The sequence below is a fragment of the Corvus kubaryi genome, unplaced genomic scaffold (assembly GCF_017639235.1).
Source record: "Corvus kubaryi isolate FWS band 111438036 unplaced genomic scaffold, C.kubaryi_AGA036_p1.0 37182, whole genome shotgun sequence".
Taxonomy (NCBI): Eukaryota; Metazoa; Chordata; class Aves; order Passeriformes; family Corvidae; genus Corvus; species Corvus kubaryi.
In genome coordinates this window covers 646,189-667,891 of record NW_024581050.1, presented here as the reverse complement: position 1 = coordinate 667,891, position 21,703 = coordinate 646,189, and the positions used below count along the sequence as shown (strand labels likewise).

Genomic DNA, 21,703 nt, shown 5'->3' with positions numbered 1-21,703 from the left:
GAAGGAAACCTGGCTGAGGGGGAAATCCCAAATTTGCCCTCAGATGTGTCCCTATAATCTCACACCCCGATAGCGCCCAAGGGTGCTCGTGACCCTCGGGTGAACCCTCCCAGGGTGTGAGAGCCTAATCCTGAGCCAGGACCACTGCAAGGGGTGCAGATGACACCCAAATGACCCAGATGACACCACTTTTCTGGGGAGACACCAACAAGGACCTCAGGTTTCCTCTGGGAAGGGGCTGGGTTAGGGCCCCTCTCCGGGGGATGTCAGATCCCCTGGGCAGCAGAGCCAGGCTCTCCCTGCACCGCTGGCCATGAATGATGCAGGACGACTTGATTAATACCCCTCGGGAAGTCATCAATAATTGATGCTGAGCCTGGAAGCTCTGCAGAGGCACCGCTCCAGCCTTGGCCCTCTGCTCCTCCAGCCAGCACTGCCAGGGAGGTGGGAGGGATGGGACAGACCCCACAGCCACCCCACAGCCTCTGGGACAGCTGCTCCTGCCTGGGGTGGGACTGGGCACATGTGCAGGAGGGCAGGAGCAGTGGCACACCGGGTCCCAGGGGATGGGGACACCCGCCTGACCCCGTGCCAGCAGCACCCTGGGCCCAGCACTGCCACCCTCCCGTGCCCACCCCGGAGAGGAAACATGGCTGTGCCGGATGCCTCTGGCACGGGGCTTGGGAACTGGATCAGGATTGAGCCCGGGATTAAACCAGAGTGCCCAGGGACCATCTGGGATCAAGCCAGAGCCCAAAACAGGCTTCTCAGGGACTCAGTCAGGACCAGGACAGGGATTGACCAGGGCAGCCATGGACCAGACCAAGACCAAGCTGGGAACTGATCCAGGGTAATCCGTGCCTGGGTTGGGACCAAATCAGGGGCCTTGGGGACCAGCTGGGGACCGAACCAGGGCATTCAGGGACCAGACCAGGACCAAGCTGGGAATCAAGCCAGGGTACTCAGGACTGGATCAGGATCAAGCCTGGGATTAAGCCAGGATGATCAGGTACCAGCTCAGGACCAAGCCAAGGACCAAGGCAGGGTGCTCAGGGACTGGATCAGGACCAAGGCATAATACTCGGAAGCTCAATTAGGATCAAGCCAGGGATGAAGACAGAATGATCAGGGACTGTGCTGGGACCAAGCCCGTGTCCTGGCACCCGTGTGTCCAGCTCGGGCTGGGGCAGGAGCAGCGCAGGCTCGGCCGCGCACCCGACACTGCATCCCCCGGGGAGGATGCTCCGGGTGACCCCGGCCAGGAGCTGCCAGGGGCAGGGGCTTCAGCGGTGGGGACAGGGGGGTCTGGGGTCAGGGGGGCCGGGGGTGCCATGGCAGCCGGGCCGCCGTGTTCGTGGGGAGACAGGCAGAGGGAGCTGTGCGGGAGAACCGGCAGCGAGACAGCCCCGGCTCCGGCTGCAGGGGAGGAGGCGGCTGCCGGCGCTCGCCCTCCGCCTTTCTCCATCCCTGCATCCCTCCGTCCCTCCCTCCCCCGCCATGCTGAGCCCCCGCTGAGCCCCCCGCGCCCCGGGGACCCGCCATCCCCAGGGTGCCCAGAACCGCCACCCTCCCCGCACCCCGCCGGGGCCTTCAGCCTCTGCTTCCTTCCTTCCTCCTCCTCCTCCGCCTCCTCCTCCTCCCCCCACCCCGCAGCCACCACCCTCCCTCCCTCCTTCCCCAGGGCCTGCCTGGCATGGAGGTGCTGGCCGCAGGGAGCCGGGTGCTTCCCGCGGGCTGCATCCCTCCTGCCCCGCATCCCTGTGCCCGCATCCCCCGTGCCCCGCATCCCCCCGCCCCGGCGCAGCCCTGAGCCGCTCGGCAGCCTCCTCCTTTGTGCGGCGGAGCGGCTGTGCGGGCTCCGGCCCCCACCCCGCACCCCCCGGCTCGGGGGTGGCCCGCGGGCGAGCGGGAGAGATGCTGCCCTCGCCGGAGGAGCCCAGCGCGGGAGGTCGGCGGCCAGAAGCAGGTATGGGGCGACAGGGGATGGGATGGAGAGGGGATGGTGCCCTAGGAGGTGGTGGCTTCTCCCGAGGATGCTCCTCACCCAGGGCCCCCGGGAGCAGGGGGACGCAGTGGGGACAAAGCCGCTGCCAGGATGCGAGGACGGACCCGCCGCTCCCTGTTCCGGGCGCTGGGCGGCAAAAAATGCATCCGGATTTCCATGCCCACCTCCCCCGAGCCCCCTGAGCCTCAGCCCCAGCCGTCCTCGCCCACCGCGGTGCTCCCACCCCGCTCCTTCCCACCCCGCTGGAGCGCCGGGGAAGGATGGGGACCAGCGGCGCGGGCAGCACCCTCCACCCCGGCAGCATCCCCCACCGCCTCTCTTCTCCATCCCCCCCTTCTCTCTTCAACCAGGCAGGGGAGCTGCCTGCTGGTAATATTTTTGGGGGGGGTGGGTGGGCAGGAAAAGCGTTAAACAATGCGAAGAAAGGCTCCATGATGAATCGCAGGTAGCGGCGCTGGAGCGGCCCGGGGATGCTGCAATCCCGGCGGTCGGGAGCGGCTCCCGGCTCCGGATGCCTGTGGGTTTTATTAGCGTGGCCGCCGTAGTAATGACTCCGCGAACAATTCCCTCAAATCCCGGCTGTTGCCGTGGAGATGGAAGGGAGGAGAGGTTTTGCGGCCGGGGCAGGACCTGCCCAGGACGAGGAGCGGGCTCTGTGTGCTTCCCGATCCACCTGGGCCGGATTCTGCCTTGGATTTTGGCCGGGGAATTGGGGCTGAGGTTGCTCGGGTGCCCCGGGAGACGCGGGCAGGGATCCAGGCCTGAGGCACCACGGCACGATTCCTGATCCCTGCGCTGGAAAAGCGCTTTCTCATCCCCCCGGCAGCGGCCGAAGTTGCCGGACGTGCTTTGTGCTCGCCGGGGTTCGGGTTTCGGCCGGGCCGAGCCGGTGGTCGCCCAGGTGGGGTTAATGTGCGAGGGTGTGTTTGGTAACGACCCCAAACACAGCCGGGCAGGTCACGGACCCTCCTGGCTCATCTTACTTTGATTTCTTGCATGGATTTCTTGCCTTTGCTGGTTTTTCCCTTAAAAAATGGTTTCCCAGCCTCGTGGCCTGATTGTCCCTCCGAGGGGATGCTGAGCCTCCAGGGATGCTGCCCTGGGGACCAGCAGGGACGGGTGGAGGTTCCGTGGCAGTTCCGTGCTCACCAGCTGGTGGTTATGGGATGCAGGAGGGCTCCGAGGGTGGTGGGAAGGGCTGTTTGTGGGATATTGCAGGGGGATGAGGAAGGGATACTCCCACCCATGGGCGCCCTCAGTGTTCTGGGGTGAAAGCATTGCAGTGTTCATTTTTGAATGAAAAATGAATGAAAAGCAAAAAACCTGTGCCCTGAGGTGTGTTTGTGCCCCCCAGGCTGGAGGGGACTGTGGCAGCCTCCCAGGCTGGATTTTCACTGGCTTACCCTGTTTCACAAGGGTGAGGTTTCCCCCACTGGTGTCGTGGAGGATTTTGTGAGGGGGGGATGAACCAGGTCCCACAGGAACCCTCACCTGCCCTGGCAGGAGAGGCCACCATGTCCCCTGCAGTGGACAGCATGGGGGGCCCAGGGATGGATGAGAACTCTTGGGGGCGAATCCCATTCTGAGGCTGCACGGGCTGATCCAGCAGGAATGGGTCACCCTTTGCTTGGAGAAGGTGGATCCCAGCACCTGCTCCCGGTGTTGGACACAGGGATGATCCTGGGCCTCGGAGACCCCCGACACTGCAGGGGCTCGTTGGGCGGTGGTTGGGCAAGAGAGCACAAGGGCCACCTCTGCCACCTCCTGTGAGACAAGCTCGGGGTGGATGGAGAGAGATTCCCATGGGTTGTGCACCTTCCTGATGGCTGTGTTCCCCCCAAATGGCTGTGAACCTTCCCAGGGGGTGGGAGACCTTCTCAAGGGGTGGGAGACCTTCCCAGCCCTTATGGATCTTCCCAAGGGTTCGTAGAACCACAGAATCATTCAGGTTGGAAAACACCTCTAAGGTCACTGAGTCCAGGAGCCGCGGGCCTTCCCAAGGGCTGTGGAGCTTCCCAAAAGCTGTGGGTCTCCACAGGGGTTCTGGAGCTTCCCAATGGTTCTGGAGCTTCCCAAGGGTTCTGCCCATTCCAGGGGTTCTGCCCATTCCCGGGGTTCTGCCCATTCCAGGGGTTCTGCCCATTCCCAGGGTTCTGCACATTCCCAGGGGCTCTGCACCTTCTTTAGCCATGTGCCCTCCCAAGGGATGTGTGTGGGTGGGAGGAACAGGAGGGGGTGGGATGGAGGCACAGAGGGGACCCAGAGGAAGGACCAAGGAGGGATTTTTGGGGCCTCCCATCCCAGTAGCACTGACCCCCATCTCTTCCAGCGCCCGGCACCACCCGACGCTGACACCCCCCTGAGGATTGCCAGATCCCCTCGAGGACTGTCGGATCCCCCTTCCATCCCGGGCCGTCCCCACGCCATGTCCCGGCGGAGCCGCCACCCCTCTGCCGGGGGCTCCCCGGCGTCCCCCGCGTGTCCCCGGAGCGTCTGCGCCGCGCCATGAGCGGGGCCCCGCGGGTGCCCCGCGCCGGGGAGCAGAGCTGAGCGATGGCCTCGCTGGACCTGCCGTACCGGTGTCCGCGCTGCGGCGAGCACAAGCGCTTCCGCAGCCTGTCCTCGCTGCGCGCACACCTGGAGTACAACCACACCTACGAGACCCTCTACGTGCTCTCCAAGACCAACAGCATCTGCGATGCCGCCGTCTTCCCGCTGGCCGCCGACGGGGCCCTGCTGACCCCGGCCGCCCGCAGGGACTACTTTGAGAGCACCTCCTTCCAGGGCAAGGACCAGCGCTTCTCCTGCGACCTGGTCCCCGCCGACGAGCTGGAGCCGGCCCCGTCCTCGTCGCCCTCGCCCCGCTATGTCCACGAGATCGAGATCCCGCTGACCGAGATCTTCACCCGGGGCAAGGCCGTGGCGCCCGCGCCCGCCCCGCCAGCCACCATGGACACGGCCTACGAGGAGGGCCTGGCCCGCCTGAAGATCCGTGCCTTCGAGAAGCTGGAGGTGGACAAGCGGCTGGAGAAGCTGACGGAGGAGGTGGAGCAGAAGATCGCCTCGCAGGTGGGCCGGCTCCAGGTGGAGCTGGACCGCAAGAGCTCGGAGCTGGAGAAGGCCAAGCAGGAGAGCCTGCGGCTGAGCCGGGAGAAGCAGGAGCTGGAGGACCGGGCGTCGGAGCTGTCCCGCCAGGTGGACGTCAGCGTGGAGATGCTGGCGTCCCTCAAGCAGGACCTGGTGCAGAAGGAGCAGGAGCTCACTCGGAAGCAGCAGTGAGTCCTTTGTCCCTGTCCCAGCTGCAGGGTGGGGAGAAAGGGGTGCCTGGCAGCGACTCCTGGAGAAGCTGGGGCTGCCCCATCCCTGGAGGGTTCAAGGCCGCTTGGACAGGGCTTGGAGCACCCTGGGATAGTGGAAGGTGTCCCTGCCCGTGGCAGGGGGTGGAATGAGATGGGCTTTAAGGTCGCTTCAAATCCAGGCCATTCCATAAGTCCAGAGGAGCCCAGCATCACCCCCAAACCCTCAGGGCCAGGGCTCAGGCACAGCCCCTTGGTGATGCCCGGCAGCATCAGCCCTCAGCAGGTTCTGCATCTTCTCCCACCCACTCAGTGCCCACACAGACCTGGGCCCCTCCATGGCTGGGTCATGACAAGCCAGACCTTGTCCCAGAGCCCCTGGTGCTCCAGGACATGGCCAGGCTGGGGATCACCAAGTCACAGACTGCTTTGTGTTGAAGGAACCTTAAATCCCACCTCATTCCCACCCCCTGTCGTGGCCATGCCAAATTCCAGGTTTTTCTCCCAGAGGGAGCGTGGGGCAGCCCAAGCAGTACCACCTCCATTTGCTGTTGAGACTGGGACACTCTCATCCTCATTTCCATCCCATATTCCCCCCCAACACCCCCTGCCCACCCCAACGCTGCTCCCGAGTTTCCCTCCAGTCCAGCACTGGGTCATTCTGCCCATCAGTGCTGCCCAAGCAAACCAGACCTTGCTCCTCAGGAGTTTTAGCAAATCTGGAGGGGCCCAGAAGGTCAGTGAGGAGTTAGTGGGGGACAGCCGTGGCTGTGCTGGGCTGGGAGCACTGCTGGGATTCCTCAAGGAATTGTCTTGATTCCCATCATCCTCTGCACGCTTGTGAATGACTTTGACTCCAAAAGAATGACCTGGCTCAGAAACGGGGCTCCCAGGGTGGGGGAATGTCCCGGGTGAGGAGCAGGGTGACCCTGGGGCTGGATAAGGACACCTCCAGGTTTGGGGGCACGGTTATGGGACAGGCAGTGGGGGATTTGGGGGCTGCCATCAGCTGCCCTGTGGGTGTTGTCCAGGGGCACCTTGGGGATATGTGGTGGTGGAATGAGGGACACCAGCGTGGATGAGTCTGGAGCAGGGCCTGGAGACAGCCAGATAGGGTAAATAGAGGGGCAAATGTCTCTTGGTGGAGCCTGGACATTGTTACCACCTAAAACCCTGGGTTTATGCCCCAAAACTGCCTCCTGGGCCTCCCATTCCTCAGGGAAACCCTCCTGCCCCTCAACTGTCCCCATCAGTCCCCAAACTCCTCCACCCCAAGGGACAAACTCCCTTTTGAGGTTGCAGGGAGAGTGTGGGAAGCACTGATGGTGAGAGGAGGCTTTCCCCAGATGTGGGGAGGTTATCAGAAATTGTTTGAATCGGCAAAGCCTTCCCTGAAAACACTGTGGGGGCATTTCCCAGCCCTGCCAGCTCCAAGACACCCTGAAGCCGTTGTCCTCCTGGGAGACCCTTGGCTGCTGGGCTCCGTTTCCTTTGCCAGGGGTGTTTTTCCACCCAGCCCATGGGAATGGGAGAGACGCAGGCGATAACCATCAGCATCACCTTACAGCTGCTGCCCAGCTCCACATTTGCCTTCCAAATCCCCTGGGGCCCCTTCCAGGAGCCTTCCCAGAGCATCCCCAGAGCTCCCAGGCTCAGCCTGCAAGTGGCAGGTTGGGGAGAAATTAATTGGTAATTAATTGGTGATTAATTGGTAATTGATAGCCAGCAGCAGGAATGATGTCACTAAGGGCTGCCCCTCCTTTTCCTTTGTGCTTCTGAGCAGATCATTGTGTCCGGGTGTCTGAGGTCAGGTGTGCATGGCCAGAGGTCAGAGGTCAGGTGTGTGTGATCAGGTGTCTGAGGTCAGGTGTGCATGGCCAGGGGTCAGAGGTCAGGTGTGTGTGGTCAGGTGTGAGCAGCTGGGTTTCTGTGGCCGGGTTTGTGTGTCCAGGTGTGCGCGGTCCCGTGTCCGAGGTCAGGTGTGCCCCAGACAGACGTGCAGAGCTGTGTTTGTGCCTCTCCAGGGGCTCCTGAGGGGAGGTGTGAGCAGTTGTGTGTTTGTGTGTGTGCGCACCATCAGCGTGAGCTGTGAGCAGCTGTGCCCGTGCCAGGGGAGGGCACGTGGGTGGGCATGGAGTCACAGAATGAGTTGGGTTGGACGGGACCTTAAAGCTCATCCCGTGGGTGAGCCATGGGCAGGGACACCTCCCACTGTCCCAGGCTGCTCCCAGCCCCAGTGTCCAGCCTGGCCTTGGGCACTGCCAGGGATCCAGGGGCAGCAGCCACAGCTGCTCTGGGCACCCTGTGCCAGGGCCTGCCCACCCTCCTGATGCTGCCTGGCTGTGTGTGCCCGGCTGTGTGCTGGATTTGTGCTCTCCTGGAGGTGTGTGGGGCGCTCAGGTGTGCAGGACAGGGGTCTCTGTGTGTGTGTGTACCTGCTGCGTGCCTGGGTGCTCACGGGGCACATGCACCTGCAGGGGTGTGGTGGCCACGTGTGCTTTGGGCAGTGTGGGCTCAGGGCTGTGCCTGTGCCTGCATGTGCTCATGCAGGTGTTCGTGGTGGGGTGGGGTCAGCTCGGGTCATGGAGCTGCTGTCACACCGCACCCCAGGGCTGGCCACATTCTGGGGGAAACAGCCCTTCCACAGGCTCGGAGCTCCAGAGCACCTGCTAATTAATGTGTTAATGAGGGAGCCGGGGCCCTGCAACCACTGGGCTGAACAGGGATTAGGGCTGAGCAGCGTTTAGGGGTGCCAGGCTGCCCTTAAGGACTTTCCTAAGTCTGTCCTGAGTGAGGCAGGACATCACTGCCATCCTCCTCCCTCGCCCTCCCACACCATCATCCTCCTCTTCCCTCTGCTCCATCGTGCTCAGGAGCCTGATTCCAGTCCTGGGAGCAATGGACAAGGTGCAGGGGATGTCACCTCACCCCTAAAACAAGGCGGCAACATCCCCGCGCTTGCTGGGAGCATCCCTTCACCCCTGCCCTGCCCCAGCCCACCCCGGGAGCCCCTGGGCTGGCACTGGCCCGGAGCGGGCTGAGGATGGAACAATCCGGGTGTGCACGAGCACTCCTGACGCCGGTCCCAGCTGGGACACGAGGACGGGGGTGCTGAGCAGGGAGGGGTGGGCAGCACCGGGGTGTCACCGCGGGTCCCTCCGCCAGGGAGGTGCTGCAGATCGACCAGTTCCTGAAGGAGACGGCGGCGCGGGAGGCCAACGCCAAGGTGCGGCTGCAGCACTTCATCGAGGAGCTGCTGGACCGCGCCGACCGCGCCGAGAAGCAGCTCCAGATCATCAGCAGCAGCTGCGGCACCACCCCCAACGGGAGCCTGGGGCGCTGCGGCACCCCGGCCACCAAGGCCATCGCCCGACCGGTACCTCTGCGGGCACAGGCACGGGCACGGCTTCGGGAACGCGCCCGCGGCTTCGGGAATCTCCCCTCAGTTTTGGGAATGCACCCTCGGCTTCGGGAGTGCGCTCGCAGCTTCGGGAATGCGCCCCCGGCTTTAGGAATTCACCCTCGGCTTCGGGAATGCGGCCCCGGCTCTCCTCTGCCAGGGGCCGAGCGGGGCGGTGTAGGTGCCCCGTCTCCTCGCCATGGGAAATGGGTCATCCCGGGTGGGGGATCCCAAAGGGAAGTTGCTTCTCAGTGGGTCGGTGCTCCCGTGGCCTGGGCGGTGCTGGAGATGCTGCTCTGCATCCCGCTGGGTGAGGGTGTCCCCCCGGCACGCAGCCGGCACCGGTGGGTTAGCGGGGTCCCCTCCCTCACACACGGCGGGCTGTGCCACGTTGGCTCCTCTTGTCCCCTGTCCCTGCAGAGAGAGCGGCACCCGGGGCCGGGGGTGGCCGTGCACGGTCCCTACGGCGTGTTCAACCAGCGCTCCTCCTCCAGCACCGGGTGAGTGCCCGTCCCTGCCGCCTCTTCGGGATTTTAACGGGATGATGGGAAGGGGGCCGCACACCCCGGCGAGCCCTGAGGTCGGACATCCCCGTCCCCAGGGCCTCGAGCCGGGCCAAGGCCGTGTCGCAGAGCTCGGGGTGCTACGACAGCGACAGCGCGGAGCCGTGTCCCACGGACGACACGGCCGACGGACACCCGTACGCGGCCCGGGACGGTGCGCGGGGCTCGGGGCTGCGCCGCCAGGCCATCCAGAACTGGCACCGCCGGCCCTACCGCAACAGCACCGAGGGCGAGGAGGGCGACGTGTCCGACGTGGGCTCCCGCACCACCGAGTCGGAGGCCGAGGGCTGGGAGCCGGAGGCACCGGGATCCGCCGTGTCCCGGCCCCCTGGCAGCTGCCGGCTGACGGGTGAGAGCACAGCGGGGTCTTCTGGGGGTGGGAGGGTGGGGAGGTCGGGAGGTGGAGGGTGGGGCGGTTGGAAGTTGGGAACAGGGATGGAGCTTCCCTTACCCGCTGCTCTCCCGTGCACCAGTGGCCACCGATGCCGGGTGTCCCACAGGCAGGCCCGAGGGGGCCGGGGGCAAGGTGTGCCGGCTGGAGCGGGGCAGCCCGGGCCACTCCAGCGAGGTCATCAGCCCCGAGATCCTCAAGATGCGGGCGGCCCTCTTCTGCATCTTCACCTACCTGGACACCAAGACCCTGCTGCGCGCGGCCGAGGTGTGCAAGGACTGGAAGTTTGTGGCCCGGCACCCGGCCGTGTGGACACGGGTGCTGCTGGAGAACGCCAGGGTGTCCTCCAAGGTACTGGGGAGGGGTGGCACTGCCTGGGGGGAAGCCTTTCTTCCAGAAGGGTAGAGCTGTGCAAGCATCTCCTTGGTGGCCAGGATGGTTGTGCCATTACGGTCATGGGGGGAAAAGGGGGGCACTTGCTCTGGTGCTGGAGGTGGTGCAGGTGCACAGGTGAATGCTCAAGGGCAGGAGCTCCCACCTGCACAGGTGTTCATGTGCTTCTGTGGTCACAGCCACGATTTTGTGGTCACAGCCACGATTTTGTGGTCACAGCCATGATTTTGTGGCACACGTTCTGCCATGGCCTCGTATGTGCCTCTTCACACGTTTCTGTCAGGCGTGAGCGCAGCCAGGGGTGGGACATGCTGGGGTGTCCCTGTCAGTGACAGCCACCCCTGTGCCCCAGTTCCTGGCCATGCTGTCCCAGTGGTGCACACAGATGCATTCCCTCACCCTCCAAAACCTGAAGCCGCGCCAGCGGGGCAAGAAGGAGAGCAAGGAGGATTACATGAAGAGCACACGGTGAGTGCCCGTGTCCCCGTGTCCCTCCTCCCACAGCCGGAGCTGCTGCTCCCCACGGATGCTGCTGCAGCTCCACGAGCCCCGACACCCGTTCCGTGTTGGACCCCAGTGCACACCGGCTCCGGCTGTGGGTTTTGGGCGTCCTGGAGCCACGGATGCCCACGGGACGTGTCACCGTCCTGAAGAGGCCCTGGGGAGGGTGAGGGTGGGCCCCTGTGCCTGACCCTGCCTCTGTCCTGGCAGGGGCTGCCTGGAAGCGGGGCTGGAGTCGCTGCTGAAGGCGACGGGCAGCAACCTGCTGATCCTGCGCATCTCGCACTGCCCCAACGTGCTGACCGACCGCTCGCTCTGGCTGGCCAGCTGCTACTGCCGGGCCCTGCAGGCGGTCACCTACCGGTAAGGACGGCCACCAGCGCCTGCCACAGCGCTGGGACAAGGCCAGGAATGCCCACGGGGTGTGCGGGGCTCACCCCCATTCCCTGGCAGAGCACAGCCCACCTGTCCAGGTGTGAAGGACCCACCTTTCCATGGCCCCACCCCAGTGTCCCCAGTGCCATCTGTCCCTGCAACTCCCATCCCCTTCCAGGTTGTCCCCATGCAGGTGTTTCACTTCCAGCTCCATTCCCAGTGTCCTGTTACCAATCTCATCCCGGCTGGAGGCGTGACCGGGGTCTTGGCAAGGAGACACCACCTTGTGTTAGAGAAGGGTGAGGAGGAGGTGCCAGTGAGGTCCCCCCTGGCTGTCACACCCTGATGAAGGATTCTAATGGGGAGAGGAGGCTCGGGGTCCCTCCCTCCTGGGAGGGAGGAACAGCTCTGCTGTGGGAGAGCAAAGAGCCAACTTGGACACCTTGCCTGAGTCAAGGACACAAGACCCATGATGGTCCTGGAGGAGGTCACAGGTCCTGGAGGACATCACTGAGCACTCAGTTTTGGCCACCTTCTGAAGAGGCTCTGCCTCCCATGGAGACAGGACTGGCCTTCCCTCCACCCTCCAGGAGGATGGTCCTTGCTCTGCTGCACCTGCAGACAACCACCTCAGCCTTGGTGTCCATTCCACCCGCTCCTCACCCAGGCGGGACAGAGGATCCTCCAGGTGGGACAGCACATCCAGCCACTCCCCTGGTGTGGACCCCAGGAGCCCAGACCTGGCTCTGATCCACACCACGAGACAGGAGACAGCCCAGAGCTGCCAGGTTTAACTCCAAGGCTGCTCCGTCGGCTCTTCCAAGGGCGGCGGATCAAGTCCAAGCGCTCCTGGTGCGTCCTGAGCTGTGCCTGTGACTCACGCTCTGATGAACCTGCTGCTCTTGGCACCCTGCTCCAGCAGAGATGTGTGAAGCACTTGAGATAACACCCAGCCTTATTTTTAGGCTTGCTTGAAGTTCTGAAGTGGGGCGTTTAGACTTGGGAAACACAGCCTCGGTCCCTGGAAGGCTCCTGGTGTGGTGGGACAGCCGAGGGACTCTGTTTGGGCTGGTGGCACCAGGGTGGTGCTCTCTGACACCTCTCCTCGCTGCTGAGCTCCACCCCAGCTCACGATGAACCCACACCTGCCCCAATCGCTGCCCGGGTCGAGCAGCATCCCAGGAGGCCTCTCCTGGTACCTCCAAAGGCACCAAGGAGGAGCCACAGCAAACCCCTGCAGTGACATGTGGCCAAGAGCCACCTACAGCCACGGTGGCACCACCACAGAGCAGGGGCAGAGCCCGCGGAGCAGCCCCTGCCCCTGGCTGGGACCCTTCCCAGCCCCTGGCACCGTCCCCATCCAGGCCGGGCAGGTGGCAAGGGACACCAGCCCAGGGTGCCCTGCAGGGACACCCGGCCTGGCAGTCTCTCCCTGTCACCTTTGCCTCTGGAAGATGCACCTCCAGCTCACCTTCTGCATTCAACCTCCCCAACCTCCCCTCCAGCCTGCCCTCCTCCTCACCTTCAGCCTCACCCTCTACGCTGCTCTGCCGTTGCACATCCATAGGCAGCATTCCCGACGGGAATGCCTCCAACCTCCTGCACTGGTTGGTGTCGGGCCTGGCTGCTCCAGGGGCAGGTCCTGGGCTGTAAATAATGACCAGATGGGGACCTCTGGCTGCTCCAGGGAGCTCCCTGGGGGATGCAGACCCAGCCCCGGAGCAGCACCGCTGCTGGTGGGGCCACCACGTGCTCCCTGTGTTGTTTCAGGAGCTCCACGGACCCCGTGGGCCATGAAGTCATCTGGGCCCTTGGAGCAGGCTGCAGGGACATCATCTCCCTCCAGGTCGCACCCCTGCATCCCTGGTAAGTCATGGAATCACAGAATGGGCTGGGTGGGAAGGGACCTTAAAGCCCATCCAGTGCCACCCCTGCCCTGGCAGGGACACCTCCCACTGTCCCAGGCTGCTCCAAGCCCCAGTGTCCAGCCTGGCCTGGGACACTGCCAGGGATGGAACTGTGTCTGGAGGAGGCCATTGAGTGTGAGGTGCTGGAAAGAAATTGGGTGCCAGAACCCGATTTCCTTAGGGAGGGTTTTCATGGGATGAGCAGCAATCCTGGAGCCCAGCCCGGGAGAGCAGGAGCTCAGCCCCATCCCTCCCGGTGAAAACTGGGCGCTGCTGGGTGTCTGCCCCTCCCTGCTGAGCCGGGAATGTTCCCAGGGAGGCTGCTCACTGCGGAGATGAAAGGGATCTGTGATGGGTCTGGGAGGTGGCACTGAACATCAAAGGCCTGTCTGAGCTCTCACTGCTCAGCAGCAGCAGCCCTGCAGGGCCTGGGCATTGTTGGAAGGGTGTCACTGCAGCTGCTCTCATTCTGGGACAGCATTTTGGGGGAGATGCTGCTGGAGCCTCCCCACAATGTCTGGGTGCTCGGGAGCTGATGGCTCACACAGCAGGACACAGCTCCCTGCCTGGGAATGTCCCCTGGGCGTTGCTCTTGTCTGGGAGGTTCATGGCAGTGTCACCAGAGGGGAGGTGGCTGGGCAGGAGAGGCCGGGTGCCAGGGCCGGGTGGCTCCTGTCTGCCCTGGCGAAGCAGCACCGGGCACTTCAGCCTCTCCACCTGGGCCAGAGGACCAGGCCCTGCTGCTGCTTTGATCTGGGCGAGCAGCAGAGTTCAGGGCCTGGTTTGGGTCTCCAAGGTTGGAATCACAGAATCATGGGATGGTTTGGGTTGGAAGGGACCTCAGAGCCCCTCCAGCACCACCCCTGCCATGGCAGGGACACCTCCCACTGTCCCAGGCTGCTCCCAGCCCCAATGTCCAGCCTGGCCTGGGACACTGCCAGGGATCCAGGGGCAGCCACAGCTGCTCCAGACAAGGGCTGGGGCCCTGGGCACACGGAGCTGCCCTGTCCCGGTGGCGGCCCAGCCCCGGGTGCTGCTCACATGGGGACACCTCCCCCAGGGTGACCCCGGGCTGGTGGGGTGGGAGAGCTCCCAATCCCACACCCCTCCCAGGAGTGCCCGCGGGGGCGGGGGCTGAGCCGTGCCACCCCCAGCTCTTGTCCCTCGTGTCCCCAGCCAGCAGCCGACGCGCTTCAGCAACCGCTGCCTGCAGATGATCGGGCGCTGCTGGCCGCACCTGCGGGCGCTCGGCGTTGGAGGGGCCGGCTGCGGCGTGCAGGGACTGGCGTCCTTAGGTAGGCAGCGCTCGGGGTGCCGGGGTCACAGCGCGGATCACTGGGCTTGGGAAAGATCTCTGGGACCACCGAGTCCACCCTGTGCCCGATGCCCCCCTTGTCTCCAGCCCAGAGCTCTGAGTGCCACGTCCAGGCCTTCCTTGGACACCTCCAGGGGTGGGGACTCCAAACCCCCCTGGGCAGCCCCTCCCTCCTTCTTGGATGGAACAAGGAGCGGGCCCTTGCTGTAGGCAGGGGGATGCTCCGTGGGGATCTCCGTAGAGAAGCTCACCCACCCCGAGGTCCATGGGTGCTCTCTGCCCCTGCTTGTGCCACCCATCCCTCCCACCCCCCCTCCCCCTGCCTGTCCTGGTCCCTTCCCCGTGGGATGCTGACAGGGGATGCTGTGTCCCCGCAGCCCGGAACTGCATGAGGCTGCAGGTGCTGGAGCTGGACCACGTGGCTGAGATCAACCAGGAGGTGGCTGCCGAGGTGTGTCGGGAGGGGCTGAAGGGGCTGGAGATGCTGGTGCTGACGTCCACCCCGGTGACCCCCAAAGCCCTGCTGCACTTCAACAGTGAGTAGCGATGCCAGGGCCAGCAGCCCCTGAGCAGGGACCCAGACCCATGGGCCAGACCGGCCCTCCAGCCCCATCCGCGGGAGCTGCTGACGCTGGAGGGTGCTGGGAGCTCTGTGGTGGAAGGTGTCTAAGAGGGGGTCCAACATCCCCTGCCAAGGACGGGCCAAGGAGAGCTGATCTTGCCCCGGGCCGCAGGGAGGATGGAGCCGCTCCCTCCCTGGTCCCCCCGGGGTAGCCAAGGCCTCAATGTTTGTGACACGCCTGAGGCTTGTGACAAACCTGAGTCTGGGGTCACAGCGTTTGCTGAAGTCATTGGCCAGGGCAGGAGGTCCACAGCCTCAGGAGGGTCTGTCCTGGTGGCCACAGCTCAGGTGACTGTGGCTGGACTTGCTAGGAGCCTACCCCTCTGGATGGCAGAGTCAGGGACTCCCAAGGAAGCGGGAGGACACTGATTTGGGACAGAGCAGCCAGAGACAGCCCATGGCCCATCCCTGCACGGACCTTGGCCAGGGCTCCCCCACGTTCAGGGTGAGGATTCCCCACACACAGAGGCCTTGAGGAGCACAGGGTGGGACCTGGGGAGGCTGCCTGTGCCCAGGCGTGGAGATCCAGGCGGTGTCTGTGCCCCCAGGTGTGTGCCGGAACCTGAAGTCCATCGTGGTGCAGGTGGGGATTGTGGACTACTTCAAGGAGCCCCACAGCCCCGAAGCCAGGAAGATGTTTGAAGAAATGGTGAACAAACTCCAGGTGAAGGATCCCAGTGCCAGCTAACAGGGGTGTCACCAGCCCTGCGTCCTTGCCCTGGCAGGGATCAGAAATGTTCCCCCTCTCTCTCCCTTGCCTCTTTCCTTCCTGTGGCAGGGATTTGAGATGATGTTCCCCCCTCTCCCTCGCTCACCCCATGTCTGTCCTGAGGCAGGGATCAGAGATAATTGGAGATATCCCCCCCTCTCCTTCCCTTGCCCTGTGTCCTTCCAGTGGCAGAGATTCCCTTCTCTCTCTCTCTCACCTGTGTCCTTCCCGAGGCAGGGGCTGGAGGTGCTCCCCCGCTCCCTCCCTGGCCCCATGGAGCAGCGGCACTGCTGGCTCCCCCCCGACCCCACTCTCTGCTCCTCTTCCAGGCCCTGAGGAAAAGACCCGGCTTCTCCAAGATTTTACACATCAAGGTGGAAGGAGGCTGTTAGCCCTTCAGGGAACCCAAAGCACATTCCCTGCTCTGCCCAGCAGAGCCCGAGGCCCCTGAGACCAAACCCAGCGTGGGCCGCTCCTCCGCGGCCGGGGCCGGAGCAGGGACCCCCTGGCTCGTGCACAAGGAACCCCAAACTCTCGCAGGCTTCGGGACCAGCAGCCGGGGCCATCCCGGGGCCACTCGCAGGCGAGAAGGTGCTACTTAAGGACATTTTTTGGCTGCCCCAAGAGCCAGGGCCAGGCTCTCTCCCAGGAGGGAAGATGGCGTTGAACCCCTGCGGCTGCTCCTCGCCATGGATCCGCGTTTGGGGATGGCTGTTCCGTCGAACTCTGTTTTGGGGGATCTCTGCCCATTTGGGGCTGGCTCGGCCCGTTCCGGGGGCTCTTGGCGCCGCTGCAGCCCGGCCTCTCCGTGGGATGATGGAGGTGGGGTGGGAAGGGTCTGCTCCTCCCCAGGAATCAGTGCCCGGCCTTCCCGCGGGGTTTCCACTCGTTTCCATTCCGTGTTTGACAGAGGGAACGCCCCCAGAAACCAGCAGCCCCCGCAGCACAAGCCCGAGGGCAGAGCTGCTCCTCGGGGGCTTTGAGAGGACGCCAGGAGAGATGGGCGCTCTTCCAGAGGTCTCTGGCCTCACTTCCTCTCCACCAAAACCCTCCTGCCAAGGCAATAAACCATCTCCAAAATCCTCGTCCACCAGGAACACGGGTCACGCTCCTGTCCCCACCACCAGGACTCTGTCCGGGTCACTTGTCCCATGTGGAGAGAGAGACTGGCACGGGACACCCACGTTTGCCATCCCATCGCCTTCCTGAGCAGCCTGAAGGAGAAACCGTGGCCAGATTATCCTGAAATCATCCTGGGGAAAGCACCAACCAACAGCCCTGGCTGACCCTTGTCTACGGCCACCATTGTCTGTTTCTGAGTTTTCTTCCGAGTGTCCTCTGCCTGCAAGGGCATCATCATCCCCAAAATACCCTTTTTCCATAGGAAAAGGTTTTGGAAAGGCATCCAGCAGGGTCAGGCATCTCCATCCTCCCCCCTGGGGGAAAGTCCCAGGAGGTGTCCCTGGAGCTGGGGACACCCATCAGAGCACTGCCAGCAGTGGGGACACCCCAGCCTTGCCCACAGCCCCAGCCCGTGTCCTTGGACCCACCAGGCTGAGCAGAGAGGAACCGACTGGGAAAGTGGATTTGGGGCTTTTCCCTCTTCTGTGGACCAGCGCTGGAGGTTTTGGTGCTCGTTGGCCGGAGTGGCTGTGGGGAGACCACTCCCAGCGCCTGTCCCCTCCCCAGCCCTCCCGGAGCCAGGCTGCAGATCCAGCACCACATTCCTCATCCATGGCACAAGAGCTGCTGACCTCAGCTGGGGCTGCCAGACAGCCCGTGGGGATCCCCAGACGAAGGAAAATCACCCCCAAATCGCTGAGGCTGGTGGGGCTCTGGAGGCAGCTCCTGCATCTCCACCCCACCTCAGGAGACCCTTCACCCACCCTTCATCCCACCTGCGCTGTCTGCTCTCAAACGGTCAGGGTTTTGTGGCCATAACCCCGAGGGAAGCGCCTCTGCTCCCCCTCCTGGTGCAGCTTTCAGGAGAAGGCTGCTCCCTGAATGCACAAAATGTGGGAGCCCGAAAATGCCTGCGAGAAACTCCTGCATCCCACCCCGTCCCCACGGCTGAGCTCCCCGGCACCGGGAGCAGCTCCCTGCCGTGCCCACCGTGGGTTTACCTCCACCCCGGGGAGGCTGGGACACTCCTAACCCAGGGGCAAGAGGAGCAAGGGATGCCCCAACCAGCAAAAAACCACCCAGCAAAGCTACAACCCCCGGGGACCATCCAGCCCCGTCCCGGAGCGTGGCCCAGCGGAGATGTCACCACCACAGTGCAGGGACTTGCAAAATTCCCTTAAAAACAAAAAACAAAAACAAAAACAAAGTAAGTATTTATTTCTATAAAGAGAAGAAGGAAAAAAAAAGATTTTAAAGGAAAATTATATACTCAGCATGTTTATACACTCTATGCTTAAAGACTCTTGTGGCCCAAGCCTGGAGATGGCTGCTCCGGGTTTTTCGGTGCCTGGACCCTGTCCCGGCTCCTCGGGGCCGAGGGGAAGGCGAGGATGACGTGATGGAAAGAGGGGAGGTGTTGAGGATTCTCAGAGAAACCTTCCATGCCAGCGGTGGCCGTGTGTGTGGTGATGTTGGGGCGTGGGTGGCTCTGTGACATGCCCAGCCCCGCTGCCACCAGGGCTCTGGAGGTCACTGCAGGACCCTCACCTGCATTCGGTGCTTTGGTGCATCCCCAAACCAGATCAAACCGTCGCCTCCCCTTGGGGCATTCCCCAAGAACCCATCTCAGCAAAGCCACCTTTCTACAAAATCCTCTGATGACACAAGGCCTTGAGCAGGTTCAAGGATTGGAAGATGGGAAGTGGGGGTTTCTCCCTTTTTTACTAGGGCTTGAATGGATGCCTTCCTCCTCCTCCTCCTCCTCCTCAGCTGGGGATGAAGGCGGCTTGCACTGACAGGAGTGGTGGGAACGAGGGCTCTCCTGGTGGCTCCTAATTGCCTGGCTTGTTAACGAGCTCATTAACGGCTCTGAAATGTCAGATGGATCCTGCCCTGCTGCTTTCCCCCCTCCTGCTGGCGCGTGGCCCCTGCTGGCTCCGGCCACGCTGCCCACGGCCGTGGAGCCACCGCCTCGGTCACGGAGCTTCTGGAAGTGATGGGAACACAGAAATACCAAATTTCCTGGGAAAGCCTTGAAATCGCACAGCACGTTCAGCTCAGCCCCGTATGAGAAGTGCCAGAGGGGCTCTGCGATGACAATCCCCAGTAAAATCCGTGGATCCGGGAGAGGATCGGGGTCACAGGGATGGCCAGAGCTGGCAGAGGTTGGATGGACAGTGGTTCTGAGCCTGGCTCCTGCAGGACCAGTTTTGAGGAGATTCATTCTTTTTCTAACGAGTTTTCCCAAAGTTTCCACATGGCCGACATTCCCAGCATTCCCCTTCACCTGAATTTGGGTGCTGGTCAGGGATTTCAAGAGGAACAACATCACCAAAGCCAGCTCGGGGGCCAAATCTATCCTAAATCCGTGGTTTTGTGTCTCCCTCGTGTAGGATTTCACTCGTCCTCCAACGCGCCGAGCCCCCAGGAGCCAGGAATGCTCTGGGGATCAGCTGCCTCCTCCTGCCTTATCCCTCTGGTCTGGGGCTCCAGGGTGTCAGGGATTGAGGGAAATGGGAACCCCCAATTTGACGCTGTCCAAGGAGGATTTTAAACCTCTTTATCCCAGTTCTTGATGTGTGTCCTGGTCCCTGCTGCCACCAAGGGCACAGCCACGGCAGGGGCTTGGCTGGACCCTCCAGAAGAGCCTGGATTTAGGGAAAACAGGACAAAAAAAACCCCAGAAGTGTTGGCGAAGGCTCCTGAAGTGGCTAACAAATGTTTTCCTTCAGCTCTTAGGGGAGGCCCCAGCCCAGGAGCTGGAGCATTGCTTCATCCTCATTTTGGGGAGAGAAACAGCAGCTTGGGGTGGAGCAAAACCATTTGGGAATTGGTGCCAAATGAGAAAATGCTTTAAAAGGGAGAAAGTCCCAGGGAGCAGGGAGATTTTGGGAAGCAGAGACGGTTTGTTGTGACTGAAGCATTGCAGGGTGTTGTGAGGTGGTGATGGGCCTTCCCCATGAGCGGGAGGCAAAATAATCCCCAGGGAGGGTGGGAGAGCACTGAGGAAAAGCTGCAGCAGCAGCGAGGAGGGAAAACTGCCCAAAAGCAAGGAAAAAAAGGGATTTTCTAATGCAGCCTCGGGATTGAGCCCCGTGGAGGGCAACGAGGCAGGTTGGGGCCGGGGACAAGTGGGTGCAATGGTGTGGGGCAGTTTTTGGGAAGCGAAGGGGTGATGCACAGTTGCTTTGAGATAATCAGAGGAGATAATCAGTGCAGAGAATAGAGATATATCGATGCAGGAGCTGGAATCATTCCCTAAAGCCCTGCACAGTGGCAGCAGCTCTGTGAGCGGAGCCCGAGGGGCCCTGTACAGCGACCTCCCCTCCCCAAAGGTTCCCGTGGCCTCCCAAGTTATTTTTTTAACTCTATATAAATTTAGGTCTATTTTAGTCTTTCCGCAGCGATGTGCCAGTGTCTGGAGAACCAAACATCCCTTTTTCCCCCCCATCCTGTGGTCCCTTGATGCTAAACCGGGCTCTTGGGGCGAGGTCTGCTGGAGATGATGTCCTGGAAGGGGGGAGCGCTGGGCCGGGGCTGCAGCCGGGCATGGGCACGGGAGGCTCCGGGGGTGTGGTGGGAGCAGGGCCCAGCTCCGGCCAGGAGTCCGTGTTTTTAGCACTTTGGTTGGAACTCTCACCTGTAGACGCACTTTGATGTTGTTGCTTTGAAACTTTGGCAAGTGTAAACAATGTGTATTTAAAGAATTACAGAGAAACAACCCCCAGCGAAGCGTGTAAAGAGCTATTTTATGATTCAGTGTTGAATAAAGACTCTGGAGATCGAGCTGGGTTTTCACTCTCCCGGCGGTCACACTGGACCCGCAACCAGCACCACACCAGTGGCACCAGTTGCTGTTTGGGGCTTACTGGAAGCGTCCTCCTGACTCCCTCTGCAGGTCCGTGGGCTCCACTGGTCTGGCATCACAGGGCACTGGGACAAAGTGGGACACAGGGGCAGCACGGGGGGAGCACTGAGGGTGTGAGGCCCTGGCACAGGGTGCCCAGAGCAGCTGTGGCTGCCCCTGGATCCCTGGCAGTGTCCAAGGCCAGGCTGGACAGGGCTGGGGACAACCTGGGATAGTGCAAGGTGTCCCTGGAAAATCTTTATAGTCCCTTCCAACTCACCAGAGTGAAATTTTCCCGTGTTCTCCCGGCAAGATTTTCTTGCCAGTCCCCCCAGATGCCTGGATCCATCCCTGAAGCCCCTTGGAGCTGTCACACAGCTGCTGCCCCAAACCTCCTTCCATGAAGCAAACGGAAAATGTAAATGCTCCACTGAGCAAAAGCCAATTTAAATGTCACTGAGCAATACCTGAGAGCTCCAAGCACAGAGACAGTGGTGGGTGCTCCACCCTAGAAGCACTCCTGGGATGTGCCTGGAGTCTGTCCCGCTCTCCAGCACAGCACCTGCTTTGGAACAGGGCAAAAATCCAGCCTGAAAGGTTCCTTTTTTAACCCCAACCCTGAGCTCCCACCGTGTGGAATGAAGCAGAGAACAGAGGAAAGCCCAACCTGCCACTGAGACCAACTCGGTTTATTGTGCTGGAGCCCGGGTTCAGAGCGCCCAGCAGAACAAAAATAACCCAGTATAAATAGGCCCCGAGCCCGCTCCCCGCGCTGGCTCCGCCCGAAGGAACGGAGCGTCCCGAGGGAACGGAGCGGTGCTGGGTGGGCAGCGCAGCGCAGCGCAGGGCAGGGCAGGGGGTTGCGGCTGCCACGGCTGGGGCTGCTGCGAGCCCTCAGCACGGCCTCAGCCAACGGCCGTTAATTAACGCGGGCATTAATTACTGATCCGCTCTCGGCCCCGCGGTGCCGGGGGTCTCAGTGGTTGTGGGGCCGGGCCCGGCCGCGGCCGCGGCCGCCGGGAGCAGCGTCCACGGTGGAGCGGGGGTTGCGGATGGTCTCGTCCACAGACACGATGAGGCACGCGGCCTCCGAGGCGGCCGTCAGCGCGTTGATCCGCACCACCGCCGGCTCCCACACGCACGCCGAGAAGTTGTCAGCGATGTCCTCGTTGGTCACGTCCACACCGTACCACATCCCGCCCTGGGGACACAGGGACAGGGATCAGTGCCACATCCCACCCTGAGGGACAGGGATCA

The 21,703-nt window shown here is 62.7% G+C and overlaps 2 protein-coding genes across 4 annotated transcripts in view; one reads left to right on the top strand and one right to left on the bottom strand.

Annotated features, from left to right (window-relative positions):
• The first annotated feature begins 1,403 nt into the window (after positions 1-1,403).
• Positions 1,404-20,385, top strand: FBXO41 (F-box protein 41). 3 transcript variants are annotated; one of them, XM_042021963.1, is made up of 13 exons: positions 1,404-1,966; positions 4,335-5,280; positions 8,467-8,677; positions 9,122-9,201; positions 9,303-9,613; positions 9,738-10,006; positions 10,401-10,516; positions 10,760-10,912; positions 12,695-12,790; positions 14,008-14,126; positions 14,524-14,682; positions 15,317-15,432; positions 15,807-20,385. In XM_042021963.1, exons 2-13 carry the CDS (start codon positions 4,559-4,561, stop codon positions 15,867-15,869), a joined length of 2,415 nt encoding a protein of 804 aa, XP_041877897.1. In that variant the 5' UTR covers positions 1,404-1,966; positions 4,335-4,558; the 3' UTR covers positions 15,870-20,385. The 3 variants fall into 3 exon arrangements, with proteins under 3 accessions (XP_041877897.1, XP_041877895.1, XP_041877896.1); XM_042021961.1 differs by having other exon boundaries at positions 8,467-8,695; XM_042021962.1 differs by lacking the exon at positions 1,404-1,966 and adding an exon at positions 2,273-2,374 and having other exon boundaries at positions 8,467-8,695.
• Positions 20,386-21,114: 729 nt separating this feature from the next.
• Positions 21,115-21,703, bottom strand: part of CCT7 (chaperonin containing TCP1 subunit 7) — a 12,570-nt gene continuing 11,981 nt past the window's right edge. Inside the window, exon 12 of the mRNA XM_042021964.1 lies at positions 21,115-21,647. Coding sequence (XP_041877898.1) covers positions 21,423-21,647 — 225 coding nt within the window. The 3' untranslated portion in view covers positions 21,115-21,422. The remainder of the gene's footprint in view (positions 21,648-21,703) is intronic.